General features: G+C 34.1%; 1 protein-coding gene across 2 annotated transcripts in view; it reads right to left on the reverse strand.

Annotated features, from left to right (window-relative positions):
- The window catches only part of LOC117116879 (homeobox protein MOX-2-like), a 45,598-nt gene that overhangs the window by 7,344 nt on the left and 23,675 nt on the right, over positions 1–14,579 (reverse strand). For both annotated transcript variants that reach the window (XM_033260994.1, XM_033260993.1), the window contains exon 3: positions 4,762–4,934. In XM_033260994.1, the coding sequence (XP_033116885.1) occupies positions 4,762–4,934 (173 nt within the window). The remainder of the gene's footprint in view (positions 1–4,761; positions 4,935–14,579) is intronic.

A 14,579-nucleotide genomic window follows, 5' to 3' on the forward strand; every position in this document is an offset into this window, starting at 1 on the left:
AGATGTGTATAAGAGACAGTATACGTACATATAAGTACGTATATGTACGTATATATATGCATATATATGTATATGTATATATACATATACATATATGTATATGTATATGTATATATAATTATGTATTATGTATGTATATATATATGTATATAAGCCTATATATATATATATATATCTAACCTAATCAAATATTTAAGTAAAAGTAAATATGCAAGGGACATACTGCGTAAAAGCTAAAGACCCATTTTACAACATACAGTTCAGTAGCATAAGCTAGGTGGTAGTAGTAGTTAGAACATGTTGTAAGTATGAACGTGATAAGTCATCCAGCACACATAAAACAGTTAGCCACGAGAAGGAGGAAAGGCATCATTGAACGGACGAATAAATTGAAAATTAAAATATACGGTACCTCTAATTGGGACACATTGATTTGTCACGGACAAAACCATTCCTAAACTGTAACAAACTCTAATCAATTATTATGACTGGTATATATAGACATAGGCCTACATCGTGCTTTTAAAGTTAGACACTACTTTCAACATATTGACCAAAATAAACATTACATTTGACTAATAATAATTCAGTTGGTAACATTAAATCTTGATTTAACACCAAGTATATCTTTATGAAACTCAAAATGACGAACGCGATATAATAATTATTGGCTGGACATACTCATAAAAATTGTCTTTGATAATAAATTCAAATCCGTTATCCGGACTTTTCACACTTAATAAGTGTGACCTTTGTGAAAAACGAGAGGGGAGAATATGCGCAAACGAGCAACGGGTGAAATGTCATCCCACAGAATGAAAGAAATGTCACTAAAGGGCCTGAAATGATCACTCAAGGAACACACTCCGGGTATAAATCACTCGACAGTCCCAATACGGTACCAAAATGAATTATTAGACACAATATTTTACGGCTATCAAGTCAGCTAGATGGGTCCTGAAGATGCAAACGCTATTGTTGGCAACTGTAAATCTCAAAGTGGTAATACTGTAATAATAGAATAGAATAGAATAGAATAAAGTAGAATAGAACATTTATATAGCCTCGGTATCCGCGTCATATATGACGCTCACGGCGCTTCTGTAAATGTTTTATCGGATAAATGCAGCACTGAAAAGGAATGTTTTTAGATCTCTCTTGAAGCTCCAAGATCCTGTGGCAACAACAAAAGAGCGTTCTTCCCACCTGGTATTTAATAGTATTTCAGTGAGCAGTCCAAGACTGTAGGCCTAATTACCGGTAGACCCTATATATTGTTCTAGTACAGTAAACGTATTGCCCTTACCAACCTGGAGTTTGAATAACGCGTCCAACCAATACATTATAAAGGAGAGGCATCTTGATATATTTAATAAAACCTTTTTCCAGTTCTACATAAACCTATGAACGGAATGTCCAGGTGGAAACCATGGCTTTCTACTTCATTTTATCCCATTGCTGTCAAATGGATATTGGCTTATTACGTTACCGTAATTCCCTTTGCATGAGCTGATCGTCATTTTTTTTTTCAAGAACACATCTTGAATTAATAGAAAAATAATAACAGAACTAATGTGTAAAAATTCAGTTTACTAACATCATGCACGGAGTCCGTTCCATCAACCACATCTACCAAATTGTGGTTGATGGAACGAACATCGTTGCATTAACCAAATAGTTTAAATGTTGGTTGATGCCGTTAGATTAATCAGAATTTTAACTACACAATAATAACATTTATCATTTTACTTTCTTAAATACTAGATCTGATTAAAAATTATATCTTTAGAACAATGTTTGAACTTGACTGTCAATGGGAATATGTACCGGTACTTTACTTCCATTGAGCTTGTAATCTTCCCCGGGAAAACCTTAGCTTCCTTTAGTTGATCTCTCTAAACACTATTGTTACCGGCCTCTCTTCCATATTTAGTTTTTCGATGGTTCGCATTACAATAAATATGCTACTTTATCGTATCATCGTTATTGTTTTCAGATTTGTGCATGGATTTTCTTCATCATAAGGACCAGGAAACGAACTTATTTTTAATAGATTCACGAAAAGATGTTTGTACTGTAAGTTCCATCCTAGAAGGCGGAAAATCCTGACTTTTAATTGTGCTGAACTCGGGAAGACGACCACCGTGGCTGCCAGGCTTGCGGCTACCCTCACTCACGAATATTTTCTGTACAATAAGAACTTGTCATTAAATACTACCCTTTTTAAATTTGCCCCAAATTTATATAATAGGACAGGACTAACGACACGTTATCGTTGCTTTTTATGTCGGAATGAAACCAGACCAAGGTACTAAACTTTTAGGTGTCGCCAAACGTCTGCCATGAAATACTAGCGTCGGAAGTAATAGTCAAATATAATTGTTTCGAATATTTCTTTCTGTGTCTGGTAGCGTGTTAAAAAAAGCATTTATCAAGCGGTATAGTCTGAATCAATCTACCAACAATTTTTAAATACATGTAATTAATTGCCTACAAACACATGACGTTTTTTAACACAAAATTGTAACTTTATTTGTAACGTCATTTTTAGCTGGGATGGTCCATTTCAATTGATGTATAGGCCTACAAAACTGAACAAATTATGAAAATGTTTATTCGTTATGTTCTCATTGTGGTTTTGATGAAACTTTCTTGTCAGTGTAGTGATTTTCAAAAATAGGCCTACTGATATATATTGATCAATATAATATTTCTATAGGATTTGATAGTTATTTAAATTATTCAGCTTAAATCCATGTTTCTCTAACCTAATGGTGAATAAGCGTTTGCTAAGTAAAAAATAAATAAACACTGATTAATTGACTAGTAGTGTGCATAATAACGAAGTTCCAACGTATTTCAGAAATTAAATCATACGTTTTTAATTAATTGATGAGCGCCACCAATCGTCAGAGCTAGTCCGTGAGATGCTTTGCTATCTGTTTTTCGACTCAAATGGATAATTAACAAACCAATACAATTTAAATTTAACCATGTCGTTTGAAATTTTCCAAATAAGCTTCACTGATTTAATTTCAGTGCAAATTGGCATTAGACAATACAGGAACCATTTGGAAACGATCGGGGCATTTTTCCATATGACCGATTCGGAATGCCGATACACGACCTGTCCGATGGACCTGAAAGATCGCGACCTAATGTTCACCTTTAGCACACCTTGAAGATGATGTGAATTGTCTGTTCTGTGACGAGCCGTCACTTGAAAGGTGGGCCTGGATCAATCAGGGCTAGCCGCGTCAACATCACTGACTATATGATGTGTTTTGTTCGTGACATTACTCTTGCAGTGTGAAGGACTCTCGATCTTAGCTTGACTTCATGTTAACGAAGTATGAATTCAAGATACAGTTTACAATTTCAAACACCTTTTCATGACCACGTGAATGATTCTTCTAAATATCTACATTTTTGTGAAAGTTTATCACTGGATATTTCGAAGCAACAAACAAAACAAATATCATGCAATACTTGTATTACACTTTATTTTATCATTATATACTATATAATATTAATGTAAATGAATACTTAAACAAAATATTTATTGGTATATCAGATGGGTACCGTACACCTAGAAGCAAGCCGAATAATCTGTTGCACTGTAATAATTAAATATTAAAACGTAACGTAAAATGACGTAAGCCCAATTATAGTAACCTTCGTATACACAGCGAACCAGTGTAGACCACAATAACTTTATATTGAAAGCAAAAGCTATATATGCAATGCAAATTTACATAATCATCTATGCATTGACTCTTATTAATTGCAAATTTAATATGAAACAGTATCCTAAAAAAAACAAAAAAAAAAACAAAAAAAAAAAAACGGCCGATCGTTCTAGCTGCTCGCGCCTAAATAGATCCAATGTTTTGAAAGTGTTAACACCTAATAATCATGGCCAATTGACTAGAACTACCCAGTAGCTCTACATGCATTACGAATGCTTATTGCCGGAACTTCTACAGTTTGCGCTATTAGTTCTAGCATTTCTCGCTTGGGATCGTATGGAAACCTAATCAGTGGGCATTTATCGACACATTCGAATGACAAAAATTGACACAGAACCACGGTAAAGAGATTTAAAGTAAAGTAGTCTAGAACGAGGCCGTGCTGCCTTGTTTAGGAAATGAAATAGATCGGTTGCAGTTGATTGCTCTCCTGTGTATGTTTCGTACGTCGAATAGGATGGAACGAGCCTTGGTCCACTCTTCCATTTTAACAACTTTCCGTGACGTCATAATTTGGATGGAGAGTAGACCACTGATATGTCGTATTGTTATTAGGCCTATTACAATTATAATTTGCTTTTAGTTTATGTCTTAATTTAGACAGTTCCTAAACATTGTCTTACGGGAGCACAATTCTTAGTTCCCTTCGGTAAAGTTAATAATGTTAAACAAAATTTATTTGTAGGTAATATTATAATTTACTGTATTAATTTAACAGTATTCATAGTATTTAACCATTTTTTTAACTGAATTTCAAATGAAACATTAGATGTATTGTAGATGATTATTTTTTTTTTAAATGGTTTCGTTTGCCGAACGAATTTGTGAAAACATTTGGTAACTCAAAAACCATAATACTGATGAGTAGATCATGGTTCGGATAAAAAAAGTAAAAATAAATATATTCTGTATTAGGATGGAGTTTTATTAGTAGCTTCATACACTCTTATACAGACACATTATAGAAGTATGCTTCTAAAGTTTAAAATACAGTAGGCCTACATAAACCTACCTGTCTTTCTGTGAGGTTGAGAGTGACCGCTATTTCATACCGCCTTAGTCTTGTTAGATAGTTGTGGTGCTGGAACTCATTCTCTAGTTCACGAACTTGTTCCTTAGTAAAGGCTGTGCGTTCCTTCCTCGGTTTTGTATTAAGATCAATCTTGAAACCTTGATCCGATGAACCTAAAGAAATTAATAGAAATAAAATAATTCCCAAATTGCCTCACGTAAGTCCAAAATTTAGTATTCGTTGTCGGATTGGTGTCGTAATTTGTCACTAGTAGTGTGGTATTAAGACATGATTGATGAAAAAAAAGTATGTTTTAGAAATTAAACACGTTCCATGTGTAGCCAGTATTAATGAAAGCGTTACTTTACATTAACAGAATACCATTTGTTTGGTACCGTACTCGTTTCCATATCATCCACACGGAAGATGACAACCCGTGAACATTCAAAGAGGAATGTTTCAGAAAATATGAGAAGCATAGACGTATAGAGGAATACTATAGGCCTAGGTCTAAAGATGTGTATAAGAGACAGGTGTTAACACCTAATAATCATGGCCAATTGACTAGAACTACCCAGTAGCTCTACATGCATTACGAATGCTTATTGCCGGAACTTCTACAGTTTGCGCTATTAGTTCTAGCATTTCTCGCTTGGGATCGTATGGAAACCTAATCAGTGGGCATTTATCGACACATTCGAATGACAAAAATTGACACAGAACCACGGTAAAGAGATTTAAAGTAAAGTAGTCTAGAACCACCTCCACGCTGTAGGCTACTGTTTGTAAAGGGGTACGGTGTCTGTAAGAGTCAGATACTGTACAGTAGTTGGAGCTACTGAATTTATTTTGATCGTCTAAGTACCAATCGATTAAACTATTGGAAGTATGATAAGAGGCAATCGAAGGCTTTCCATTAAAGGCCGACAGCATAGATAAGAGTCACACTTTCAGTTCAGATAGCACCCACGTGCTACCAATAGGCCTATTATTTTGATACAAAAACAATAACAGTGAGTCGGCCTAATCATGGACAAAATGGTCTAAAACTAATCTTGTGTGTTTAGAGTCAGTGGCGTAACGAAGAGTCTCGAGTCCTGTTGCTATGCTTTTTACAAAATAAGAACAAATTGAGGCTGAGGTAAAATGTCAAATGAGGTTTTTTTAATTATTTTTTTTTAAAGTAGAAAAACAAAAAATATATATCTGTACCTTATGTGCAGTAGTTGTGACTATGTAATACTCTCTATTATTACAGTACAGTAGGTGTAACTGTCATTTGGGGCCATTTTTACAGGGTTTTTTTTCTGGGGCCATTTTTTCTGGGGCCTTTTTTCAGTGGCCATTTTTATCTACAGTATTATACTACTGTTCAATATAATTTTCTGTGTTTGAAAAGTGTGTAAAATAAGAACAAAATAAGAACATTTTGAGCCTGAAATCAGCCAAAAAATAAGAACACTGAGCCTGGGCAAAATTTTACTGGTTCTTATTAATTCATACTTTTGCAACCATCAGTGATCAAGTTTATTTACATATTTTGCAGCATTTGCACATTAACTTTCGGAAATCACTTTAACTGGAGGCCCTCATCCAGAATGTTGGCTATTTAAACGATGTATCCATGGACTGATACAAAAATACGTACACTGCAAATATGGTGAAATCACCCATGACCGGTATTTTAGTTGCACTATACCACCAAATCTAATTCCAAAGGCCTCCCTTGTTGGAACATAAAGCAACGGTCACGTGACAAGAAGGAAAGTGCGGTTGACGATATCCGAAGGCCGGCCATGGGAAAAGGCAGTGGGATAGTTACATCTGTTTTTCTCATCAAAGTCATCAAAACAACCAAACTGCCTTCAAGGTTGTGATTTACATCCAGACCTGGGCCTACGGTACTATGCTTGAAGTAACATCAGAGACCCAGCCTCCAACGTGGTCTCGTCCGTCAAGGGGGAATCCTTCAGTTATAAGAACATAATTTCTGAGCACATTGGGAGGTTTTGTCAAATGATTGCTCTACAAACATAATTTTTGTTCAGTCTGGCTTAGCAAAGTCTTTTCAAATATTAATAGGTGGTTAGTTTACGAGACTACACCAAATTTGCAAAGAGGTCGGAAATTAGGTTGGAAAATAAATAGAATGATCTTTACTGCCACGGGTAAAATACGTAACTTATACATTCATAATATATTTCACAAGGCCTATACTATATTTTCTAACATTGTTTTTTTTATTTTTTATTTAAGCGCTAATGAAAATTGATATGCTCTGTCAATAATTCAACGAAAAATATGTAATGTATACCCTGGAGGGGCATAAGGACTGTTTTACAAAACCTATATTATTAAATTATATTATTTGATATTAATAAATATTGTGAAATATGTATTATTTATTTTAACAAAAATATATACATAATATACTAACTGACTATCAAAAAAAAATCGTTTTACAAATTAACCACTTTCAGTTGTTAAACAGGCCCATGCTTGGGCTAATCTTTTTTGTCAACCAACAATAGAAAAATGTATACAATGATCGAGGGGCGGTTAAATGCAGACGGCCAAATAATAACTCATAATAGGAACATTATATACAAAGGCGCCGATTTATTTACAAAGAATAATTTTACCCTAATAAACTCTTGCTTCTTCATTGCGTGCCTTCAATTAAGACCTTATTATCGTTGTAATTGAGAAAATAATTTACGTAGAATATAGATATATATTACTAGCAACGCTCACCATCAACGTTTCATCCCTATTAAGTTTCAGTAGGCATTCTTAATTTTGTATTTAGATTTACCGTCTTATTCTTTTGGTTTGTGTGAATTTAGAGAAATAATTCACGCAAGAGACTATAACTATGGAGGTCCATGCTATAACTTAACCTATCATCGGATAATGAGTGCCATAGCAACGCACAACATCGGCATCCTGATCCCGACCGACCGCCACAATCATCATCCCCATCACTATCACCATTACCAGCATCACCACCAACTTCACCATCAATATCACCATATATTAACATCATCATTACCATCAACAACAACATCACCATCAACATTACTATCAAGGGGCATATCCAGAATTTCCGAAAAGTAGAACAAAGGGTGTTTCCACCTGTAAATCTTTTATTTTATTATAAAATTGAAAGTCAAACAAAAAAGGGGAATTGTAAGTCTTGTCCCCTTCACGATCGGTCACTGCCAAAGTTCTACCTACATTCTTTAACTTCATATGTTGGCAATGTCAGTAAATTGTAGATATATACCAACGATAACGATAACCAATCAGGCTTGTGGAACTTATTGTAGGCTTGGCTTTATGCTATATTCCTTACAATAATAGTTCTCTAATAGAAACCACTAACATTTGAAATACAATGTGTTCATGCCTTTAGAAAAAAAAATCTCTCAGAACAATTGTTCGGAAACACTGAAAACGGAATCAGTACCAGGAAGGAGAATTAATGGCATTGAAAATCCCAAAGGTATAAAGAAAAAGTCAGGAGTTCAACAATCAGATACCATTCTGTTACAGGGAGAGACACGGCTTTTGACCGTCTTAAGTTTTTCGATTCTGAAAGTTAAAGGTTAAATGAAAAAAAAATGTTGTTCAGATCTAACACCACGATTATGGTCAACTTTTATTCTTAAAGAAAATAAGAAAGAGTCATTAGTTCAACAATCAGATACCTTTCTGTTCAAAGAAGAACAATAAAGGGAATAATACTTCTTTTAACTGTCTTATTATTTTTTTGATTCTGAAAGTTTAAAGACAGAATGAAAAAAGAAAATGTTGTTCAGATCTAACACCACAATTATGGTTAACTTTTATTTTTAAAGAGAATGAAGAATCAGTTTTGTTTATATTAACAAGTAAAGTTTTAATCGAAAAAAAAAAACTCTTTTGGAAATCTATGCAGTCGAATTATATTGTTTACTAAAAAAAAACAATGCAAGTGAAATACTGATTTTCTATACAAAGTGGGGCACTGTAAACGGCAATCTGCATTTATCATATCGTTATCATCAACAATTGTATTATTATCAATTATTAATTATTATTATTATTATTATTAATATTGTTATTATAATATTATATATAATACAAAAAGCATATAAGATATAATATTTATACTATTAACACTAAATACGGGAAAGTAATTTGATACTTTTGTAATAGTTAAAGAGTAGAATGTTACAATTTCAAAATATATAGGTGTAATCAATCAAGAGTATCATATTCTCGATTAAATCTACAAAGATTACAGAAATCTAAAACTAGTAGTAGGTGTCGGAATAATAAGGAAACAATCGTATCAAATACAACACCATGAACTCAACTGTATCTATAACGCTCAAGGTCAACCTATTTCGTCATTTCCGTTTCTTACTTTTTTTTTAACCCATTTCCTGTTTCATTGACCTTTTCTAGAGCACAGAGAAAAAAAAAGCAAGAAAGCCCTAAATCCCTAGGAAAAAACCCATTTTAATTAAAATAATATTTAAAAAGGACAAGAAAGTGGCGGTAGGAAAATTAAAGGATTTCAAAAACCTTAATGTTTAATTGAAAACAACCAGCGGTACGAACTTGAACTAGAAAAGATTTATTTAGGGTTAGTAATCTAATTTGCGTTGCCATAGCGATATTTACTAAGGATTCCAATTACTGTACTGTAGACGTCGATCACATAAAACAAAACAAATCAATATAACCTTTCCTCATTAATCTAATAAGCAATGTAGCTTACAGTCAGTTTAACTGGTGGAGTAACCATTGTGCCATCAACCGTGGAGCTGATCCTTCAGATCTTTGCTACCTGGTTCAGTTCCAACGCTTCTCTCCTTGTGTTTCGGCTGGAGAGGGTAACATCTTTCGCATGAGAGGTTTATGCCGCTTGTCGGGACAAGTACAATACGTTAAAGAATGTGTTGAACACTCTTCAAAAAATCTTACCTGTCGATGTACTGCCCAATTCCCCACCCGAAGAAACATTCCTTCGGGCTGGGTTATCCTTGGTGTGTCTCGCACGGAAATACATACTCTTGTCCCATCCCCTCCTAAATTTGGTACCTGGTAGGCTACTGTGAGTTTTGTGAAAAAACTTTTAAAATAGTATGTTCCGGTATGGCGATCCATTTATTCAATATTATCAGTAGTGTTTTTCCCCCACAGAGCTTGCAATAATTGGCTTCTTAAGCAAAAGACATATGTGCGAGCACATTAATTATCTGTCTCTTATACACATCTAGATGTGTATAAGAGACAGGTGTAACTGTCATTTGGGGCCATTTTTACCGGGTCTTTTTTCTGGAGCCGTTTTTTATGGCGCCTTTTCACTATATATATATATATATATATATCGGTATCTTTTATTCAAAATCCTCATAAGAATAAAAACGGGTTGGCAAAATAGAGTTCCCCTGCAGCTACAAGCAGCCAATAATAAACATCAGTCAATAATTAAAATGAAACACTAGTCAAATACATAAATAGAATTACCTAATACAGTATACTGGTTGGGTTCCTTAGAAACAATGGTCAACGATAACGAAATGATTTTATAGGCCCTAATTGAAGGACTTTCCCATCAGTCTATATAGCTGTAATTTGGACCAATGGAATGGCCTTTTTACATAATAAACCAAGAAAACCTTAATAGGACCATAGAGAAAATAGAAATTTTCTCTATGAGGACCAACCTTTTTTTCAAATATAGCTCTTCTTATTAAAACAATCTTAATGATTCAGTTGAGCAGTTGAGAGCAACCGAACGGAGATTTTGATCTCGAATCCTAACGTGAATCATACATTTTGCATTAGATCTGTATTTAGTATAGTAATAAACTAAAATTGAAGAGCGATACTTACAAAAGTGACAGAGGGCTCGAGTTGTATAGCTCTTCCTACTTATTAAATATTTCGAAGTACAAATTTATTTGTTGTACACTTTGCCCAATTCCGATATTTTTCGCATAGATTTTTGAATCGGTACAGCGTATTCCTACTATGAAGTTTTGTAGTAAATTGTGTTACTTTTGTAGTAAATCTGACCAGCAAAATCTATATTGTTTTTATCTGTCCTGTTGAAAGTTTTATAACTGGATTTTATCAATAATCAATTTAAATTGTTTAAGTGTTTTGCAGATTTTACAACAAAACCTTCTAGATTTAGCAATAAATTATTATATAGGTGACCTAAATCTTAGGATAGCCCCAACAGAGTCCGAGATTCTATCAGTTTCTTATCTCATTAGAGATGACATGTAAATATTATAGTAATTGCCAGTCTAAAGCTTTAGTGACGATAATTTAATTGCAGCAACCCCTGATGAGAAACAAATGAGACGGTGATACAAGCCTTATCGAAATTAACCAAAAAGGTAAGATCGAGATTTCCGCTGTAGATGAATCTAACCGGGATTTAATGGGATTAAACAGGGTTAGTACCAGGAACATCTGTGACGCAGGTACTTTATTTCATCTTTTGATAAAAAATGCTGGGAAATATTTTCGATCGTTATCGTTTGGATAAGATGCAAGATGATTGCCAGTAAGTCACAAACATTTATTCCTCTGGGAGATGGAAGAATACAGTATCAATTGTAAACTTTGGTAATGTTCTTCCCACGTTCCAGTTGATGTCAAAGTTTACGATCACCAACTCAGTATTTATAATGAAAGATGAGAACCATAATATGTTATCTAATTGTTAGAATACTCGTTGTAAAGATATATAATAGAAAACTTATCAATACAAGGATGAAACGATACTATGAGGTATTAATTACCAGCACCAGAGATCATTGAGTGGACGATCGTATTGTAGTAATATTAATGATTACTGTCACTACTGACGATATGGTGATGAGGGCTGCCGTGGAAGTATTGGAAGTGTGGTTCAAGTACTTGGTGCTCCTTTAACATATTGAAAGATCTAGTGTTCGACTCTGGGGTTGGTCACTTGATTGTAAAGTTTGGCAAGACCCAAGCAGTTTCTCCCCACAAGATGTTATATCTATATTATAATTTCGTTTACCATGATAATGAATATTCTATTCCATTGGGTATAATTAAATGGAAAAAGCAGCGAATAAACACACAATAATTTAGGCCAAGTCTTCAGTTCAAATTGTCAGAATATTGAGAAAAGGAAGGAAGATTCTACTCTAGATTCTTATAGAGTAGGCCAATGTGTTCTTCTATGTTGCCACAAGTTGATGGTTCTTATAAAGAGACAGGTTGAATAACGCTAATTAGTGATCAATATTCAATAAACGATTTGTTTGTCTTGTCTATACATCCGATGACATTGGGCATTGAATACGGTCTGACATGATAGCCACACAAACGCTGTCAATCTTGTGTGATGAATAGCGTGAATAAGTAAACGCTTAAAATACACCGACATTAAAGCACGGGATTTAAGGCCACTAAATACCACCAATCCCCCAATACATCTGGCATACAGGTGCATGCTTGGACACTCGCCAGGTCAGAGAACAATCGGCACGGTAAGATGACGTCATCATTTAAAACCAACGATCCTCTGTTAGTATTCGATTCCCAAAAAATTCACACTTTTCACCTAAAATAAATAAACTGCCAATCAGCTTTCAACAGGAATACCACATTAGGTCATTTATTTACTTATACAGACGGGACCCACATCAAAGATTACACCCTCACCCTTGACGCCCCTTCAAATTTGACCTCCCTACTCGTTCAACACTCTCTAAAGTTATGATCTTACAAGAGTTTTTTTCTTAAAATCAACATGTGCCGAGGATGAGACCTCGTACTCACTAAGAATTGACAAAAGCTCACTGTTTCCTGGTTGCTTTAATTGTCTATTTAAATGTACAAAAATTGTTCCAGGTTAACTGTAGTTCTTCCAAAAGCATATCACAAACAGTACTTTTCATCGGATAATAACCTATTTTTTGTGAGACCTGATGATCGCATTGTTTTTCAACTAACAAATAATAAGCCTAGTTTCTTCCAGACGTCAGGTAATATAGGGATTATTAAAATGAGAATCATTTTGTTTACGTCTTATGATAATTAATAGTTACATAGTCAGAACCAAACGAAGTGCATCAAATACTGTAGCCCTACAGTAATTACCAGGAACTGGATTAGTTTAAACACTTAAACGATAAATAATTATTAGGAAGTAGGCACTATTAACTTGAAACCTCATGCGATCGACAGGATAGAGACATCTAAAAAAAATAAATAAATAAACAGAAAAATATCGTCCTTTACTTGAAAACAAGTTTTATTCTTTGTATAGGGTTCCGTTTAAATCTAAACTTTTACTATATTATCTTTGTTTTAGTACCGTAATTGGCTTCAATCTATAGGCTAGGCAATCAATCAATCAATCAATCAATTAACAACAAACTGCAGTCAATCATACTTCGATCATACCTCCATGCTTCAATCAAGTACTATCCAGTAATATCAACAATATAAATATTTTAGTGTTCGTTCCTCGTGAATTTTATCTTCAAATAAACGTTCATTTTTATTTCATGTTTCCTTTTAGTGAGACCATATTCATAATAGAACATGGTTCGAACCGATATAAAATATTCATTTATCTTTTATGAAAGGAGGTAATCCACTTAACAACAAAGCACTCCATGGTTCTAGTATTCATTATTTATTGACTGTGAAATAATTATTTTAAACCTTAGAATCATTGTCTGTTTTAGTCTAGTCCATTGATACTAAGGTGACTGACACGATTGTTATAGTAAAAGTATTCTTCGCGCCAAAAATATTAAAACACGATTGTTAACTTTGACAAAGAAATGAGTGATTCTAAAGTTTAAAGAGACGAAAGGTAATGACCAATTATCTCTATGGTTATATAGGGATTTTCTGACTAATTGGAACGCTGTGCGTACACACACCGACACAAACACAATATGCCTACCTTTCAGGCATAATAAAACAAGAAAAAAAAACAGGCTCCGGTCGAAAAAAATTTTGATATACGGTATTGTACACAAAAGAATGTTTGACGAAAAACTTGGAAACGGTTAATGAGATAGGCCTACAGATTTTTGAATATTTTAAAACTGGGGATGGGGGAGGAAAAGGGGAATAACAACCCTTTAGTTTTTAAGTATTCAAAACATCTTTATCTCATTAATCGTTCCCGAGTTTTTCGTCATATCAGTCGTTCAACATATCAAAGCATACATTTCTCCAGGGTATGACTTTAACCATTAACCAATTGTAAAGTGACAATATGCGATTTTATATCTACTCACGAACATATTTAATTCCAGTAAGGCCAATTATGGGTAGTTGATAATTCGTAATATCTTAATTTATTTAGTATAGGCCTAGACGTTCAATACAGTAGTTACCGTACCGAAGTTAATCCTCAAGTGTAGACACACTCACTGAGGTGGGTTGTAGTACTGTACTACTAGAAAGTTGCACAGACCCGTTATGGACAATCAATCTCACCATATTTCAAAGTTGAAAGGACTCGTGTAGCGTTTACCGCACACCACACAAGCGCATCTCTTGAGGGATGTGGGTTCAGTCCATGACTCAAAGAATAGTTTTTAAGATGAAATCTGGGCCTAGATTAGGTAGCTTACGATAGTGCATGGATGTATAGTTTACTTATATTTTGTCAAAAAAATTCAACAGCGAACATATTTTGTGTGGGTTCATTTCGGCGCACGCGACATCTGCTGATGGACAGATTATTATTATTTTAAATAAATATATACAATCACACACACACACACACACACACACACACACATATATAT

This window comes from Anneissia japonica, unplaced genomic scaffold (assembly GCF_011630105.1).
Source record: "Anneissia japonica isolate Jap-2015-1 unplaced genomic scaffold, ASM1163010v1 scaffold1302_len1884557_cov193, whole genome shotgun sequence".
NCBI classification, from domain to species: domain Eukaryota; kingdom Metazoa; phylum Echinodermata; class Crinoidea; order Comatulida; family Comatulidae; genus Anneissia; species Anneissia japonica.